At 46.7% G+C, this 19,787-nt stretch overlaps 1 protein-coding gene across 11 annotated transcripts in view; it reads right to left on the reverse strand.

Moving 5' to 3' along the window:
• The window catches only part of DENND1A (DENN domain containing 1A), a 513,010-nt gene that overhangs the window by 178,762 nt on the left and 314,461 nt on the right, over positions 1–19,787 (reverse strand). For 10 of the 11 annotated variants that reach the window (XM_043566886.1, XM_043566881.1, XM_043566885.1 and 7 more), the window contains one exon: positions 1,162–1,263. The exons of the other annotated variant lie outside the window; for it this stretch is intronic. In XM_043566886.1, the coding sequence (XP_043422821.1) occupies positions 1,162–1,263 (102 nt within the window). The remainder of the gene's footprint in view (positions 1–1,161; positions 1,264–19,787) is intronic. 11 annotated transcript variants of the gene reach the window in all.

Below are 19,787 nucleotides of genomic sequence, written 5' to 3' on the forward strand. Positions count from 1 at the left end.
GGGGAGTGGAGCAGAGTGGAGGCGGGAGGTGGGGAAGACAGACTCTTAAGCAGGCTCCACGCACAGCGCGGAGCTGGACACAGGGCTCAATCCTGTGACCCCGGAATCATGACCTGAGCCAAAATCAAGAGTCAGACGCTCAACTGACTGAGCCACCCAGGTGCCCCAGAATATCTTTATGTAGCACAAATGACTTCCCCAAATCTTACACTGTTAAGAGTAGAGGAGTTTGAAACCACGTTGCAAGTTGTTCATCAACAAACAGCAGCATCTCTTCCAGACAGCTAACCCCAAAGTGCCACGGGGACCTCCGGCAGGAATGGAGCTCCACTTCCCATGACACAAACCCAGCAGCCCAGACCCGATCCCACGTCAGCACATGGGGCCGGGAACATCTACCCCCTTCAGCCTGGAAGTCAGAATAACTTTATAGATCCTCCAGCAGACAGAGCCATGGAGGTCACACCAGAAACATCAAAACCCTATTTCCCAGTGAGCCCCAGTCCTCCTCATTCCTGTGGACGATGGGGGAGATTGGGTCTGCTTCGCACAGCTGCCCATGAGGCAGCCTGAGTAGCAACGTTGAGACAGGTAGGTGGTCAGGTGTCGGCATGGCAAATGTGGCAGCCGGTTGCTTTTGCTAAAGAGAGCCCACTATCTGTCTAGACGTTAGGTATTTAAGATTTATGGGACAGAGAGCCACATTCAGAGCACTGTCAGCAGATATCTTGCTACATGGGAAAATGGCTGCTTGATGATGGTCCAGGAAAGACATACAGATCTGAAGTGTCCCATATCACGCACACAGAAAGCCCTCCGGGGTTGCTCAGGGGAAGCTGTGCTGTCCTTGGGAAGCGGCAATATGCTGGAGAGGGGACGCAAGTCCCCGAGGCTCCCACACAAAGAGGAGCTGACTAGACGCTGGGATCACTACACAGCCCCCCAGATGCACGTTATGAGAGCAAAGCCACTAAACAAAATGAACCACCCTCCAACTTTCCTTCACTGAGACAAAGGTGGCAGACGCAGCAGAGAAACAAACTGTAGTTCTTAGGCCAGAAGAAAACCACGACCGTCTCCCCTCCTTTCCGTTCCCGAAAGTCATGTTCATGTCCACTGCCCGAACTCACAGGAGTCAGACCTCAAGAGCTCATTACCCACCACATCATTTGGGAGGCTCTGGAGGTCATCAAAGGGAGTTTCCAGGGTGTTGGTGTCCACGTTGAGGATCACGACATCATCCAGGGCCATGTTTCTGACTTTCTGCAAATAAAAAAATTCCGAAAGAAAAAATAATTGAAGCACCATGAGGACACGGATATTTCCACTGGCCCTCTCCGGGGAAGCAGAATAAGGAAGAACAGTGACATTTGCCAAAGGCTCATTTTGTGGCAGGCCCAATGCTAGGTGGGTCACATCTCTTAGGCCTTTTAACTGTCACAAAAACTCTGGGGGCTCTACAGTCCCCCCCAAGTCGCAGCAGGGGAAAGGGTTTCACAAGAATGAAGATGACTAAGTTAATATGCTCAGGTCACACGGTTAGGAAGAGAGATCTTTACACCTCAACTTTTTTTCTTTTCTTTTCTTTTTTTAACCCTAGGAGCTATAGTCTAAAACTCTGGCTGCAGGAATTCTGATGTACAGCTAAGCCCAAATGACACCCTTCAATCTGTCCCCACTCACTTACCAAAAGCCACTTGCCCATCTCTCTTTTGGATCTTACCATTCTTGGGATGGAATATGGTAGATGGACTGGTGTTACCATGTCAACATTTCCCTTAAACATGGAGTAGGGAGGTCACGCTTTCAGTTGGGTTCCATTTTCCACAGAAACCTAGCAAGTCAGTCAAGGCTCAGAGGCTCTGGCCATGAGCCATTACTCTACTGGCGCAGTAATGGAAAAGATAAGGGAGACGTGCTTATTAGGTGCGCATGTTTGTGCGGGGAAGAAGGGATAGGTAAAATATGGAGAAAGGAAAGGCCCACCCTCTGGGAGCAGCTCTCCATAGTCTGCAGAAGTACAAGATTATGTGTAGCTTGAGTTTTTAATTTTTTTTTTTTTAATTTTTTTTTTTCAACGTTTATTTATTTTTGGGACAGAGAGAGACAGAGCATGAACGGGGGAGGGTCAGAGAGAGAGGGAGACACAGAATCGGAAACAGGCTCCAGGCTCTGAGCCATCAGCCCAGAGCCCGACGCGGGGCTCGAACTCACGGACCGCGAGATCGTGACCTGGCTGAAGCCGGACGCTTAACCGACTGCGCCACCCAGGTGCCCCTTGAGTTTTTAATTTTTAATCACACTATTCACCCACTGCTAGAATCCTCCTCCATTTTTCTCCCGCCTACCCACCGCTCCCCAATCTCATTCAACCCTCTTCTCCTGTCCAATATCAAAGCTCATTCCTTTAGAGTCTAGAACTTCACAACTGTTGTCTTTATCTCACTTGGCCCAGTTAATTAGGAAGACCTTATCATTTGTGGTCAAAACTGGAACGCTTGTTGGTGTGAAAGAGGGCATATTATGCTAGGGCAGAAGACATCCAACGGGACATACAGTCACCTTACATATATAAGCGATCAATTTATTAGCTACTCTCTGAGGCACTGAATATATCCGTGCAGGTATGTACTGCCCAGGGACGTCCCACCAGCCACCTGGGGCTGAAATCAGCTAAGCCGTGTGTCTGGGTCAGGGGTGGTGGCCGTGGAAGAGAGGAGATAGACGCCTTTTCCTAATTCATCGAAGAGAACTGCACAGCCTAGTGATGGGCCTGGATCATCCCGATGGCTGCTAAACCCCAGTCTCTAGGACATAGCCTGTACCTAAGTAAACGTTTTGAGATTCCTCCCAGCAGGAGGGTGGAGCTGAGCTGGTCAGAAGCCTCCTAGGGTTGAAAAATGGTCCCAGGTGGCAGAGTCCGGGAACCCTTCCACTTAACACACCTAAGAGCCTCAAACTCCTTTTGCTGTTGAGTTTTCCATGCCACCAGGGGCTAGCCCGCAAGCCTTTCAATCCATTCGTCAACATTTCCTAAGTGCTCACTATGGGCTAAGAACCGCAGAGGAGAGACAAGATTCCCTGCCTACTTACAAGTTTATTCTCCCCTCCAAACATTAATTACAGAGTAAAACTTTTACAGAGTAAAAACTTGGCAGCAAACAGCCTTGATAATAATACAAATCACCAGGGTTTCATAAAGCACAACCCCCATTTTTCAGATGAGAACGTTAAGACTCCTGGTGAACTGTCCGGGGCTCCACTGCCACCTCATTTTTCAGTCCAAAAAGTTTAAGACCTAGCAGTGTGCTGGCAGGAAGTTACAGAAATAGCCTCAACAACAATCTCTTTCACTCATATCACCCGTGGAGCTCACACACATTCTTTCATTGTCAACAACATAGCTGGAGGCAAAGTATCACCATTCCTGTTTGCAGGAATGAGAAACTGAGGCTCAGAGAGGTGAAGTGGCTCGCCCCGGATTATGTGGCTACAGTTTGGCTACCTCATCCGTAAAACTGGTCCAATGACTGTGACAACCGTCCTCTAACCCCTGCCCCCTGGGCTGCTGTGAGGGAGTAGAGGTAATACGTGCACGGTGCCAGGCACACAGGATTTATAAATAGTGGTTGTTGTTATTACTTTCATAATTCACACATCTGCTACAGCAAGTCTGAAAGCCGTAGTGCCAATGGCCTAAGGGCAAAAACCATCTGGCCCCTTCTTGGAGGCTAATGGGCTCTCACCTCAAAAGCTGAAACACCAGAAATGGAACTGGAGAAGAGGCCACAAGGAACCCCAAAACTCAGCAGGGGAGACTCCAGGCCTGGAGGACTGCGCTGAGGGCCACTGCACCCCAGAACTGCCTATTCTGTCTCATCTGACCTTCTAAAATAGTCCCAAACAGAAGGGGGCAGGGGGCTTGGCCACTGGAGAGAAGCCTCAGGGGCTGAAAGGCCCAGCAAGAGGGATGTTGATTCTGGACCAGAATTGGGCGTTGTTTCTGCGTTCCCAGAGGGGCCCCAGCAGCACAGACCAGCCCTTGTGGGCTCTCCGCGGCCTGGGCTGGAACAGGCTTTTGATTTCTTCCCACTCCTGACTGGAGGGCCTGCCGGTTAAGCTGTGTGGAGTGTTTACTTTTTCAACAATGGCAGCAGGCTGAAGAAGAGGAAAAAACCTGGCCCTTTTTTCTGACTTAGCAGGCCAGGGTCCCCTTAGTAACCAAAATGCCCAAGCACCAGGCTCCAGGCAAGGAGCTGGGTCGGCACAGTTTCCTCTTACAGGACAAAGCTGCCCTCCTGGCAACAAGGCCTCTTCCAAAGAGGCTGGCGTAGACTCAAGGGCCTTCCTGAAGCTCAGTGTTCCCAAGGAAAGAATCGGAGGCCAGCTCAGCCGGATGGTGCCTTATCCCTGAAAGGCTCAAGGAAACAAGAGCAATGAAGAAAGGCCAAACCCTCCCTCGTCAACACACACACACACACACACACACACACAAAACCAACCCCACAAAACCCTTCAAACTGGGGTGGGGGTGGGAAGAGCTGGTGGAGGAGGAAGCTAGACCATTACTGGGAGCCAGCTCACTGAATCTCACTGAATCCCGACCACGCCAGGAGGCAGATATTACCATCTCCGTGGTAGGGATGAGAAAATAAGGCTTGGAGACGTCAAATAAACTGCCCCAAATCACACGGCTGGTGAGTGGCAGAGCTGACTTTTGAACCCGCTCTGACTCGAAAGCCTCGCTATTTCTGAAGACGTCCCAAATCCAATTGCTCAGACCTCAGAACGAGTACCTGTAGGGCATGAAGCTATATGGATCCTCTCAGGGCCGAGCTTGCTCTTACACACAAAAAAACCACTTGCCTTTTGTATCATAAAAATCACATGGGCCTGTTCAAAAAAAAAAAAATACAGACAAAAAATTTCAAAGAAGGAAAGTATAGTGACGCTCATCCCTCCATTTGGAGATCGTGTTTTGATGTCTCCTTCCATATCCTTTCACCTCAATCCCTACTTCTAAAAACATAGTTAAAATAGTTCTTAATATTTCTTCCCGATTCTCTCTCATTACAATATAGGAATGCTCCACTTCATTAAAAACTTTGTAAAGATCACCGCTAATTGCTACAAAATGTTCCACTTCGTGGAAACAAACTCGACCAAGCCCCTCCCGTTGGCCGTTACCGCCGGTTTTTAAATAATTTTTATATATGATATTGTCATGAAATTTGTAGGCATAACGCCTTGGGCTTTAGGACAGGTTCCTAGAAGTGGAATTTCCTTTCCACTTCTTAAAAAGTGTCCCTCTCAAATTCGACTTTGAGGGAGATATCTTTACTTCCAATTATTTTAAAGTCATTTTATCCACAGCTTGTGTTTCCTACTCTAAGTGAAGAAAAATCAGCAAAGACACGAGCAGATGTCAAAATAGTCCTCCAAAAACCCTACCCAATTAAAACACTTACGAGTACCGCGGCACACCGAGACAGCTCTCCGGTAGCTTGTCCCACCAACACGTTCCCTCTCTTTTTAGTTACAACATATGCCAAAGCTCCTGCCAGCTGCAAACCCTCCCCCCACCAGACTCTATAGGCTTTTTCTCAGAATGAAAAAAAAAAAAATACTGACATGCACACCGACTTTCCAAATGGCATTTCTTGCACAGAGAAACACACAAAAATGGCATCCTCCCATAAATATTGTTAATCAAAAATGTCTTTCTCTTTATGCTTTGTCACAGACAGACTCAGCCTGACCCCGGCCTTTCAGGACAGGGGAGGGGAACATCATAGTCGGGAGGTGGTGGGGGCAGCAGAGGGGTTGGGTTCTAACACACAGGCTTCACTTAAGGCTTGCCCCCTACCTCCAGGGCTGCCTTAAGGCAATTCACTCAACCTCCAAAATCCTCCAGGTTTTCATCTGTGAAATGGGGTTCAAGATAGTACCCCCTCACAGATCTGCTGGGAGGATTGGATAAGCGAATGTACGTGGAAGAGTCGGCAGGATTCCAGGGACACCCGAACAGGCATTCATCAAACAGTGGCTCTCCTGCCTGTCTGTTCCCTTTCCTTTGATGGTTCCTGAGAACTCAGCAAAGCCTGGCCAGCCTCACTGCAGAGGGCCCCGGCTGGCAGTAAGTTTGCCTTTCCCTGTGCTGCCCTGAGGTCATTCCTACAACCAGAATAATATGCCAACCTAGAGTTATTTATAGAAGTATTCAATTCCTCCCCTAGTCCACGGGCTTCTTAGGGTAATAAGACAGAGAACTCTACACTGTCAGCTCCTACTCCAGCACTTGGCCCACAGGAGGCAATTCCTGAACGAACGAATGAATGAATGAATGAACGAACGGGAGGCACCAGAGGCGAGAGGTGAACACAGGATCTGGAAGCCAGTCTGTGAGTTCTAACCTAGCTTTAACACTCACCAGCTGTACAAATGTGGGCATTTCACTCTCTCTGTGCCCCCTGTGTCATCCTCTATATACTGCAGGTGACAACAGTGCCTCCCTCATAAGAATGTGGTAAGGATTAAATGGGTTAACATTTTTTTTTTTTTAACGTTTACTTATTTTTGAGACAGAGAGAGACAGAGCATGAACGGGGGAGGGGCAGAGGGAGAGGGAGACACAGAATCGGAAGCAGGCTCCAGGCTCTGAGCCATCAGCCCAGAGCCCGACGCGGGGCTCGAACCCACGGACTGTGAGATCGTGACCTGAGCCAAAGTCGGATGCTTAACTGACTGAGACACCCAGGCGCCCCAACATTTTTAAAGTGGTACAGTGGCACCTGGCACACGAGAAGCTCAAGATAAGTGAGCTTTATTTTGTTAAATAAAAATGAACAATCACTTAGGGCACCTGGCTGGCCCAGCCGGAAGAGCACGTGACTCTTGATCTCAGGGTTGTGAGTTCAATCCCCATGTTGGGTACAGAGTTTACTTAAAAATAAAATCTTTAAAACAACAACAACAACAACAACAACAACAATCTTTTGAGGGTGGTGGGAATATTCTATATCTTTACTGTGGTGGTGGTGATTTCACAAATGTATGAAACTGTCAAAATTCATTAAATTGTGTGCTTTAAATAGAGGGTCTGCACATAAACTGTAACCTAATGAAGTTGATAAAAACATTAGTACTATGTCCAGAACAGAGAATAAAATCAGAAAAGACGGCAAAAAATTAATAATGCACGAATGGTGAATGAATGCTATCTGACAAGGTCATTTGTCCCTGCTACATTCAGATTTGCAGCTGAGTTTGGCTCCCTGTTCCTTCTTTTCTTTTGTCTAGCTCAGGAATTTTTTTTTTTTTTAACTTTGCTTTTCCACTCATGACCTCTTAGGATAAACATAAAAATCCAATGCCCCTAGAGATTCTAGTATACTTCTCTACATAAAAGTGGAATCTATTTGAGAAACACTCTACCTTTGGTGTTTCCCCTGAAACCAAGACTTTATTGAGCCTCACTTTCTAAAACTGGTGGTCTGAAAACAATGGATTTCCTCCCCTAACATAGTAGTGACACTAGTTCAAACCACACCAATACCCCCCACAGATGGGGAGGATCCTGCCTGTCCAAGGAAGGGATTGAACAACTAGTGACAAAAGTTAGGACCCAACAGAAGCCTGTAAGATGAAAAGCAAGGGTTTGCACTGGCAGTGTAATCCAGGGGATTCCAAGAGTGGTCAGGAGAATGTGATACTTCCCTGGCTGAGGAAGCTAGGAGCAGGATGTGGAGGAAAGCTGGTCCTAGACATTGAGGAGCAGGGGCCCAGCTCCACTCAGCCTCTTCAGCTGAGCCTTGGGCTGGCTCCCTATTTAGGGTGGAGGCCGGCGAGCCAGCATGCAGTGCATTTTTATTCTTGTCCTTCCAGTAGGACCATCGCCAGGGCAGAGCCGGGGCATATATGTCTCTGCCTCTCCAGTGCCCAGCGCAGTGCCTGACACAGGGCAAATGCTCGTGAACTGGAGAATAAACTAATACTGTGGCTGGACCCACTCTGCTGGGAGGCAGCCGGGAAGCAGATGTCAGTGTAAAGCCCAAATGGACAACGTAAGCCCAAAGTAAGCAAAATGGAATTTGCTCAGGGAAGTGAGAGGGGAATAAGAATAATGATGGCAATGACAATAATTATGTGAAATTATCATGATTAATTAGTGTAGAATTAACTCACAGTTGACACAGGAAGTAAGATAGGAGTTAACACGGTGGTTAAAACCGTGGGCTCCGGAATGAGATGGTCAGATTCAAGCCTTGTCTCTGTGACTGTGTAACCTCCAGCAAGCTCTTTACCTCTGAGCCTCAGTGTTCGTATCTTTAAGATGGGAATACTACCTACCGCACAGGCGACCTGTGAGGGTTAAGTGATACAACGTGTGTAAAGAATTAACACAGCACCTGACTGCAGCGGGTGAGCAATACATGGGGGGTGGGGGAGGAACAGAAGTGAGTTTCCATCCTTGCAATTTCAAAGTTATGCCAATAAAATAGATTAGAGCTGCAAGACTGTAAGAATTTAATTTTTTAAAGCATGTTTATATATTTATTTTTTGAGAGACAGCGAGAGAGAGGAAGCTGAGGAGGAACAGAGACAGAGGGTGAGAGAAATCCCAAGCAGTCCCTGTGTTGTCAGCACAGAGCCCCATGTGGGGCTCGAGCTCACCAACTGTGAGATCATGACCTGCGCTGAGATTAAGAGTCGGACGCTCGGCCAACGGAGCCACCCAGGTGCCCCAAGACTGTAAGAATGTAAACTGATTTTCAGACCAAAGGCAGAAGCTAGTAAGATTTCAGTCTGATGATTTTGTGCTATTACAATTCAAACCACCACCAATCTAGTGTTCTTTTCCTGGCTTGGTCTCAGGGATATGAGCACATTCTCTGGAGCGTCTGCCTCAGTCTGAATTCCCAACTCTGCCAGTTACAGCTGTGCTACCACGTGCAAACCCCTTAAGCTCCCTGTGCCTCAGTTTACTCATCTGTTCAATGCGATTCAGACAGGACACCGGGAATAATGGTTACTTTTGGGTCAGAGGGAGAATGACCACAAGAGGACACAAGAGGAGCCTCTGGGGGACTGGTAACGTTGTTTCTCAATCTGGTGGTGGTCGCACGGGTGTACCTGCCTCGTAAACACAAATCTCGCTGTGCACTTTGGATGAGTGTACTTTGCCCTATCCATTTCATATTTCAATAGTATGTAAACAAAAAGCAAATAACATGGACTTCACTGGATTGTTATGGTGATTAAATGAGTTAAAATACGTATAAGTACTTTGGATAATGTTTGGTATATAATAAACACTGGGTGTTTATTATTATTATGAAAAACAAAGTAACAGTAATTATTCTGATAAAAAGGATTCACTCTAGAATGTATTTCACTGTCAGAAAAATCTATCCGTAGGGGCGCCTGGGTGGCTCAGTAGGTTGAGCGTCTGACTCTGGATTTCAGCTCAGATCATGATCTCCTGGCTCGTGGGATCAGGCCGTGCGTGGGGCTCTGCGCTGACAGCACGGAGCCTGCTTGGGATTCTCGCTCTCCCTCTCTCTCTACCCCTCCCCTACTCACACTTTCTCTCTCTCAAAATAAATAAACGTTTCTTAAAAAAATTAAAAAAAGAAAATCTATGTGTAAAAGTCGACACCTCCAGGGTACATGTTACTTCTTCAATCTGTCCTGTTGCTTCTCCAGGGAGGATCGAAGCAGCAATGTTATCTGCGTACCTTCTGAGAGACCCCCGTGGTCCTGTGACAGCTCAGTTTGGGGGAGCAGCAGGACCAAGTGGAAGAAGGAGTCATGTGGACTGGGCTTTGGGTTTTATCTTCTTTAATTACTGCAAATGGGACCCAGGGCAGGGAATTTAAATCTCGTTGAACCTCAGGTTCTTCGTTTATAAAATGTGGTTATCACCACATACTTAGCGTTGTGAGAAGATTAAATAACCAGAAAAAAAAAAAAAAGAAATATTTGTTTGCAACAGCATGTCCATGTTCCCATCTGACCTGGGCACTGGCCTTGACCACAGGCAGGCCTAATCCCTGCTGCAGTGACCTCTGAGGTCTGCAAGCCTAGTCGCCTCTCCCCAAGGCTGAGGCAGCACCTCTGAGACCAGCAACTAGAGCACCAAGCAAAGGGGACAGGTCCAGACAAGGTCCTTCCTGCAAGGACGTCTTGTTTCAAGATGACGCAGCATCTTCCCGGATCAGAACACAAAATGCTCTGCTTTGGCTCCAAGAAAGTCTAGTCTTTGTCCCTCCGGGAGGGAGGCAAACTGATATGGCTTCTGACACTATGTCTCCCTTAAGCCTGACTGCTCAGCCACTGTTTTAATTTTGGAAGGTAGCGAATATGGCTCTTCAGTCTTAATAGGGTGTTAATCCAAATGTTATACCACATGATCGATGCTGGGTTCGTGCAGTCCCCTCTTAGGCCAACCATGCGCCTGACGGGCCAAGCCACAGCTAGGCCGACAGAGGGCCGGCACGGGCCGGGGACTGGGGCACACGCTCTGCCTCCATCATCGTACGGGCTCTTACAACAACGACGTGAGAGCTGTTAGCTGGTGTGGTCCTCCCACGGCCCAAACCTTTCTGAGTACCATACAATGCAATGCTCATGACACTCCCGTGGAGAGAAGGAAATTGAGGCTCGGGGAGGAAAAATAGCTGGTCCAAAGTCGTAGGGCTTAGAAGCAGTGGTGTTACACACTGCAAGCAGCTGAACACCAACGCCCAGTTACCCAGTGCATCTTATTAATTGTTCTGCCACTGTTTCAACCAACAAGCATATTGAGCAACTGTAACTTAGCGGAAGTTTGTCAAGCACGTAGCAGAAGAATCAAGCCCTTCATAGCTCGAGGGTTGGCCCAGACTCCATTAAAATTCCCCAGGGAGAGGGTTTTCTGCAGAATATCATACCCATTTGATGGATGAAGAAACTGAGCCTAAAGAGAGTAAATGGTTTGCCCATGTTCTTACAATGTGGTGTGTGTCAGAGAAAGGATTTGAATCTGGGTTCCACGTGCCAATGTTCTTTCCACTATACAGCACATATAAAATGTGCTCAAATGCATGCGCATATATATGAGCACATAACAAAGAACAGCATGGGAGCTGGTGGCCTCCTAGGAAGAAAGGAAAGAGAAATAAAAGGGAAAGTGGAAAGGACAAGAAGAGGAAAGGCAAACCTTCAGGTACTCTAAACTCTTTATTCCCTCCTGAAATCTCAGATATACACAGAGGCAAGAGTGACATTTTCCTTCCCTTCCTCAGGCCCCAAAGGTCACTGAACTGCCAAGCGGTTGATAAACGCAGTGGTTTTTCTTTGGAGCCAGGAGTCACTGATTTGCTCCTTCCTGCTCCACAAAATTAAAAATCTAAGCCCGACAGTTCAGAGGACCCCTGAAAACACCGCTGGAATTTCCCAGTGTGCTTTAAACAGAAACAGAAGCTTGACAGGGGAGGGAAGTGGTGTAAGCCCCTCACAGGTCAGGCCAAATCCACTCCTCACAAGGTAATAAGCACTGACTCTCATTAACAAGTCCAAGGATTTTCAACCCGGGTCAGCACAGAGCTTTTTCTCCAATGGGCCATTTTTCCTTTCTTGACCATACATCTCCTGGGCATTCATTCACTCCCTCACCCATTCATTCACTCATTCAGTCAGTCATATGTCAGTCGGTCATTCACGTCAACTTCATGCTAGGTTTTAAGGACAGAGAGATAATAAAGCATGATCTCTGAACTGAAGAGGCCCTCGGCCTACCTACGAGATGGCCTGGATAAGGAGTGGTGAGGTAAACTATAACCAAATGGCCTAAGAAAAGGCACAGCCGGGGTGCCTGGGTGGCTCAGTCAGTTAAGTGTCTGACTTCGGCTCAGGTCATGATCTCGAGGTGTGAGAGTCAGAGCCCCACGTCGGGCTCTGTGCTGACAGCTCGGAGCCTGGAGCCTGCTTCCGGTTCTGTGTCTCCCGCTCTCTCGGCCCCTCCCCCGCTCGTGCTCTGTCTCTCAAAAATAAACATTAAAGAATTTGAAAGAGAGAGAGAGAGAGAGAGAGAGAAAGAAGGAAAAAGAGAAAGAAAAGAAAAGAAAAGAAAAGAAAAGAAAAGAAAAGAAAAGAAAAGAAAAGAAAAGGCACAGCAATGTATAGGGAAAGAGAGCATCTCTATTCACACGGAACTTGCTCGATTTCCTCTGCTGGATGGTCCAGAGCCCAAGGTAAAAAAGTCACGAGGTTGGTGTCCTGGCTCTTTTGCTCACTAGCCAGGTAGCTGCGGGCGTGGCACTTTACCTCCCTGGGTATCAGTTTTCTTCTGTGTGACACGGGAGTCACTGTCCTTAGCCTCAGGACTGTCGAGAAGACTAAAGGTTAAGCAGGGCACGCATCTCACAGAGGGCCAGCTAGAAGGCAGGTAGGTACCAGCAGCCTCTGTTGAGACCCCGGTTCTGCCAGTTCTCCCGGCAGCACACTGGACAAGTCCGCCCTTGGGCTGGTGGTGTTTTGCCTCCAACTGAAGCACCCTCCCTATGCTGGAGACTCCGCTTTCTCATCTGTGAACAGAAGACGAGGAAGGCCTGTTGCAAAGCACGAACGAGAGATGAAGTGTGGAACCCTGGGTGAGACGTGAAGACGGCCCGAAGGTCGCCGTCATCATCTCCGTCCCACGAGGCCCTGCTCTTCCACAAAACCTTCCTGATTATTCCTGTCCCACAGCACACTGCCTTCTCAAAGGCCTAAGCGCCAAGCACGGTGGACAACACGGGGCTGGGCCCTCAAAAAACGAAAACGAAAATAAAACTTGTTTAGTGACGTCTCCGTTTCATGCTGCCCCTATCACTTTTCCTTTATTTTCATTAACTTATTTTATTTATTTTAGAGAGCAAGAAGGGGAGTGGGGAAGAAGGGCATGGGACAGGGAGAGGGAGCAGGAGTGTGTGTATGTGGGGAGAATCTTAAGCGAGCTCCATGTTCATCGTGGAGCCCGACATGGGGCTCAATCCCAGGACCCTGGGATCATGATCTGAGCCCAGATCAAGAGTCAGACGCTCAAGTAACTGAGCCACCTAGGTGCCTCTTCTTTTTAGATTTTATTTATTTTTTATTTTTTCCATTGTATTTATTTTAGAAAGAGAGAGAGAAACCAAGTGGGGGAGAGGGGCGGAGGGAGAGAGAGCACTCTGCCTTTAAAATAACTGTTTTGGGGCGCCTGGGTGGCTCAGTCGGTGAAGCATCCGACTTCGGCTCAGGTCATGATCTCACAGTTCCTGAGTTCGAGCCCCAGATCGGGCTCTGTGTTGACAGCTCAAGGCCTGGAGCCTGCTTCGGATTCTGTGTCTCCCCCTCTCTCTCTGCCCCTCCCCCGCCCACTCTGTCTCTCTCTCTCTCTCTCTCAAAAATAAGTAAACGTTAAAAAAAAATTTTTAAATAACCGTTTCAACCTTACTATATCCACAGATACTGTACTAAGGCTTACTACTGTCATCTATAAAGTATAATATAAACACTATTATTTTAAGATACCTTATTTCATCTGATCCTCAGAGCAGTCCCATGGAACAGGCATGATTATTCCCATTTTATAGCACAGAAGACTGAAACTCTTGCACCAGGCCCCGGGGTAACAACAGAGCCAGGACTAGAGCTTGGGGCTGTCCGACCCCAAAGCCCAGTGGTCTCCTTCTCCTGTCTGTGCAGCCCCTTCCACTTTCCTGGCTTAGCAAAGACCGGACAGTGACGAGGTCACATATTTATTTTGTAACCTTCGTGGATAGACTTACCAGAGGCCAGACACCTAACAGCAAACAGACCCTAAAAGTTGGACCAGTATCATGTTCTTCTTTTGTATACACTAAACCACTTCACACAATGAAATAACTGGGTTTGGATTCTGGTCCTGTCATTGTTAGCAATGTGACTTTGGACGGGTCACTTAACCTCTCTGTGCCCAAATTTCATCATCTGTAAAAGGGGGCCACCACTATCGGAACACAGGCTTGCTGTGAAATTAAATAATGTGTGCAATGTGGCTGGCAGTATTTCAAAAACAGCATCCGTCCAATTTGAAACCGTGAAACTTCAATTTAAGAGTTTCACTGGGGGTATAAGGGGACGTTGATTCCCTAGTCCCAAAATGGTTTGGGGTCACCCTCCCATAAAACAGGACCTCATTCCTCCCACACAACTGCCACTTGCCATCATTCATTCATCACTAGGCACAGAAAACCCGGACTCCCATCTCCACCTGCCTTTTATTTGAAATGTCAATTTTTAAAGAGTGGAGAGGTTGGAAACCCAATTTAACAAGCACGCTGAAACATTGTTTATTGCCCCCATAAACATGGCTTAGTGAGAATTACGGACTTAATCAGAGTGAACTTATCTCCCGGTGAAAAGGAACACTTTAAATTTCAGAAATGGCACCTTCACTGTGAAAATCTCTTAACTTTTCAAACAAACTACAGGGGGTCTTAAACATATGGGCAGTAAAGGGGCAGCCATTACTGTGATTTGTCTTGCCCAAGAGCCAAGGAGCCCTAAAGGTCCATAACAACTTTAAGATCTAGGAAAAGTGTTTGGAAAATCATATTCAGGAGACACGTCTCTAAAAACACCCAAATGGTCTGCCGAGTGGGAAGTAATGCCCGTAGAGAGGCTCGGGATGGCCCAAGAGGACGGACCCTGGAGTCATTAGAACAGGGGCTATTTAATACAGCACTGAGAAAGCAAAGCTTTCCTCCTACGTGTAAGATTAAGCATTCAGCAATACGTAATACTTTGGTGACCTGCTTTTCGGAAAAGAGGTGTTACATAAATCACAAAGGCTGCTAACCGGTCTGTGCGTGCGTGCGTTTAAACCATTCCAGAGGATGAGGTTCTGTGAACCCCAACTTCCCAATGTGAAGCTTCACCAGGGCCGCTCTGATCATTCCAGGAAAGCTTTTCATAAAGACGCCCCATTTTGCAGAGAATGTATCAGCCTGGCTGCCAGAGGCAGGAAAGGCAACAGATATAAAATTTTATTATTTCAATGCCCCAGTAGCAGCCAGGAGGACTTAATGAAATCGCCAAGATTTACAATCTGAAACAGCTATTGCACAGACAGATATGGTTAAGGGAGCTGCGCCCTCTGACCTTTCAACCCTTTGATCCTCACCCAGCAGGTGGCCTAGAGCCCCCTCCTGGGCATCTTCCCTCTCTTCCGACACTGCCGAACCTTGATGTGCAATAAGCCTGACCCTACACAGGTGACTCTCACGGTGCTTATCACCAGCAGCTGCTGCTAATGGAATGGCCCAAATCATTTGGCCTCGAGATTCTAGCTCCGAGACGGGGGGGAGAGGAGTCGGCTGCTCCGTGTCCAAACGGTGGGTGCCAAAATGATGCTCGATAATTCTGCCCCGAGTCCAGTTGTTTGGCAATGCTTAACGATGTCATTACAAAAAAGCTGTCCTAGAAATGGAACTCTGTCTCCTCCGATTTATACTTTGAGTTAGGGGAGAAAAAAAAAATCACCTTTTAAAAATAAATCACAAATCTCAAAAAAAAAAAAAAAAAAAAAAAAAAAAAAAAAAAAAAGAAAATCAACCCCGAAGTCCCAAATGCATCTCTCAGAACTTCCCTAAAACCATGTGCAGCAAATTTATACCAATGAAAATCAAAACAATTTTTGGAAACCTAAAATTGACTGTTTTCAGTTCCATGAAATTTCATTTAAAAAGCCCCATATGCCAAAATGTCCAAATTCTCTTATTTTTAAAAATTGGGATGACTTCCAAACTCATAGCTATCTTTTTCTTCCTTTTTTTTTTTTTCTTCTAAAGCTAGGGATGGGTAATGTGCATATGTACTTATCAAGCTTCATAATTTAACCCATTCGGTCAGTACAAAATATCTGCAATAAAATGCTGAAGAGGCGGGATATAAATTTATTACCATCGAATCATTTAAAAACAATAGATGCCAAAGCTTAACAGGTATTATATTTGGTTAAAGCCATGTCCAGGCCCCTGGGCAGCCCCAGCCTGCGGCTTTTAGTTTCTGTCAGATATTTGTGTCTATGGAGGGAAGAATTTTACGCAGGACACATAAACCACTCTGTGGGATACTGATAACTTCCAAACACACAAGGAAACTTTAGCGCCACTGTTGATCAGGAAGAGCTCTGAGCCAGTGTTTTACTTCTAACAAATATAATGCGGTGGCCCCACTCTACCTGCAAAGGCCAGAGCTTAGGTCATTAATGTCCGAATCCAAAGGCAAAGAAAAAACTCACTCCTTGTGTAGCCCACATGGCGTAGATCTTAAATATTCAACTTTAAATGCATTTTGAAATCAGCTGAGAATCAAACAATATGTAAAGAGAGGTTTACAGACTCCAATTTTAGTCACACTCTTCTCTATGGGCGTTTAAGTTTAGTACAGAAAGCAGTTTATGGAGAAATCAGTTTAGCAGGGGGGAAAAAAAAGGTACGGTTACTACATCAGAGTTTGACCGCTTTGCACAAAATTAGTACTAAGCTATCTTCTTCACAGATGCCTACTAGAAACACTTTATTAATAATAATATCTACCATCCAGTGAGGGTCTACTAACATGCATGGAACGTCAGCCATGTTACTTCTAGCTGTCATCACTTTAAGGCAGGTGTCCCATTTCACAGATGGAGGTGTTAAGGCACACACGCACAGGAGTTCAGTGACTTGCCCGTGTCACACTTAGATAAATGGTGGAGCTGGGATTCAAACTTAGGTTCACTGCCTGCCCCAAAAGCCCATTGTCCACCCATGTCTTCCCCCTAAAAGCAAAAGAATAACACGCAATAATCTGTGCAGAAAATGCCAGATTCCAGCCTGCTCACCTATTGCCACGGCCCATTTAAAGGCCTTCCGAATCAATTATTTTAGGTCATTAAGAGGAAGTTTAATTTGGTTGACAAACACCCCTACTGGGGTGACCTCACATATCAACAACAAATGTCTGATGGTCACAAACTCGGACTGTGAGTCTGTGGAGCATGGTGTTAAACAAAACCACATGTGCCCGGATTCCAAGTGGGATCTGCCTAGGCCAAGGGTACGGCTCTTCAATCATCACGAGACTGGTCTCTGAGCTCCCACAACAGCCCCGCCCCTATTCACTTCCAAGGACTTTAAGAAGTCACCAGTCCCATGTGGCTCTGCTCAGTTAAAAGTGCCTTTGAGTTAATGTCGATTTAGAAAAAGTCACTCTCTAAAAAATACAAAAGGAAGCTGAAAAAGAGGGCAGAGTCAAACTTAGGTAGATGCCTTTTAACTGGCTTTAAAGAAGATTTCTCGGTTCTACACAAATATCGATACACATATAGCCCCTTCCATTTATTTGGCACCTACCATGCGTCAGGTACCAATTCCCTCACTTGCTCCTCATTAAAAACTCCCACAAAGTGGGGAACGTACCCATTTTATGAGCGACGTGTCTAAGGCTCAAAGAAGCACCCGACCTCCTACAAAATCTACACTTCCTTCACGGGGGTGACAACTAGAAACGACAGGGCTCAAGTGCCACGTACACTGGCAGACCTTCACTCAATGGTTGATATCACTGAGTACTTCCAACACGCATCTCTTAAGAAGATAACACAATAATCCTTTTGCACAGAGTGGTCCAACTGTGTGATGCAATGACAACACCCTCCCCGCCTGCCAAACTGACCTCTCAGCTCAACAAAGGAGGTTGTTTAAAGTCATCTGGACTCTAACCAGACGTTAACTAGGGCTAGAATTTGAATCCAGGGCCATCTAACTCTAGAGCCCAAGAGTCCGTTTCACTCCGCCACACGCCCCCCTGTGTGCAGCTCTTTCTCTTAACCTGATAGGATTTTGATTAGTTCAAGCTTTCTCTTAGTAACAGTTTATAAACTAAATTTTCTTTGAAGTCGGTTTTCACATTGCTAAGCGGAACTTACATATAATGACTGGCTAAGTGATGATAGGAAAATTGGCAAACAAGAGCATCAACGATGGTTTCACATTTTCTACTGGGATTCTCCCTCATAAATTACTCAGTTTTTCTAATCTATAACAGAGGCTTATCTCATCTCACAAGAGAACATTTCAGTCACAACAAATTAGACTGAAAATGTACTGACTGCAAGAGATACTTAAATCAGCCAGAATTACTTGTTCCCTTTGATTACATAAATTACTACTAGAGCTTTAAATTGCTTTGTATTAACTAATTCAACATCAGGATAAGTGACATTTAAGAATCGCATTCAGGGGCGCCTGGGCGGCTCAGGCAGTTAAGCATCCGACTCTTGGTTTCAGCTCAGGTCATGATTTCACGGTTGTGGGATTGAGCCCTGTGTTGGGCTCAGTGCTGAGCACTGAGCCTGCTTAAGATCCTCTCTCCCTCTCCCTCTGCCCCGCCCCCCAGCCCATGCTCTCTAAAATAAAAAATTCTTTAAAACCTAAAACAATTCAGAAACAAAACAAATCCCACTTATTGTAAATGTAGAAGCCGCTGTGAAGAGGAGAGAGCTTCTGGGGGAAACTCATCAGGCACAGTCCAGGACCTCCTTCGGGCCCAAAGTTGAATGGAGCTTCTGAATGGTCACCCTGAATGCTGCGCGTGTGACAGACTCACATGTGACGATTCTGCCGGATAACAAACAGTATGCTGAGGAAATTCCAGCAAAGCCGAGCTACTGTCTGATTACTTTTTTTCTTTATATAATAAAGCAAGTGCCAGCAAGTGACCTAAACGTTGCTCTTAACTATAAAGAATCATGTTTGGCGTGGTATTTTTTTTTTTTTACATATAATTTATTGGTGTAGTATTTTTATTTTTTAAAAAAAAAAATTTTTTTTTAACGTTTATTTATTTTTGAGACAGAGAGAGACAGAGCGTGAATGGGGGAGGGGCAGAGAGAGAGGGAGACACAGAATCGGAAACAGGCTCCAGGCTCTGAGCCATCAGCCCAGAGCCCGACGCGGGGCTCGAACTCCCGGACCGTGAGATCGTGACCTGGCTGAAGTCGGACGCTCAACCGACTGCGCCACCCAGGCGCCCCAGTGTAGTATTTTTAAAAAGCCCTTCACATCTGTTATATCACTGAATTCTCACAACTCCTTGAGGGAGCAAATACAATCCTAATTTTACTGACGAGAGAATGACATCGTGAAGAGGCTAAGTAACCCAGCCCCGGGTACAAGTATAGTCAGAGCCCTTCTCTGGACACACATGAGGCCGCCAGACACGAACTCCCGGGTCCCTTGGCCACCATCCCCCGTCCGTGCACGGCATGGAGGCCACCCGAGAAGGAAAACCTCAGGTGAAGCTGGGCCTTTGCTCAAGACTGAGGTGGGGTTAGGCATGATCCACACGGCCTGAGTAGATGGCGCGCAGGGCAGAGTCTCTGGGTCCTCACAACCCCATCGTGGCCGAGGGACTAGACAGAAATTATTTTACCTGAGCCTCAGCTTCCCCATTTGCAAATGTGGATACCCCTTCCTGGCGGAGAGATTCCGAGGAATGCTCCAAAGTGAAAATGGGTAAAGTACCTGGCACCGTGTCCGGTGTTGAGCAAGGACTCAGAAGATGTCCCAACCCTTGGCCTCTCTTGCCAGAGCTCTCCCCGCGAGCCTGCGACTGAAACTCCCAGGTGGAATGTTTCAGGCAAATATCACCTTCTTACAAAGCAGGACAAGGACTACTCAGCACTAACAAACCTCACCCGGGATTTCTCAACTCCTGTGAGGATACATATACAGGTCCCCACTCCCATCTAGAAT

Source organism: Prionailurus bengalensis, chromosome D4 (genome assembly GCF_016509475.1).
Source record: "Prionailurus bengalensis isolate Pbe53 chromosome D4, Fcat_Pben_1.1_paternal_pri, whole genome shotgun sequence".
In the NCBI taxonomy this organism is placed as follows: domain Eukaryota; kingdom Metazoa; phylum Chordata; class Mammalia; order Carnivora; family Felidae; genus Prionailurus; species Prionailurus bengalensis.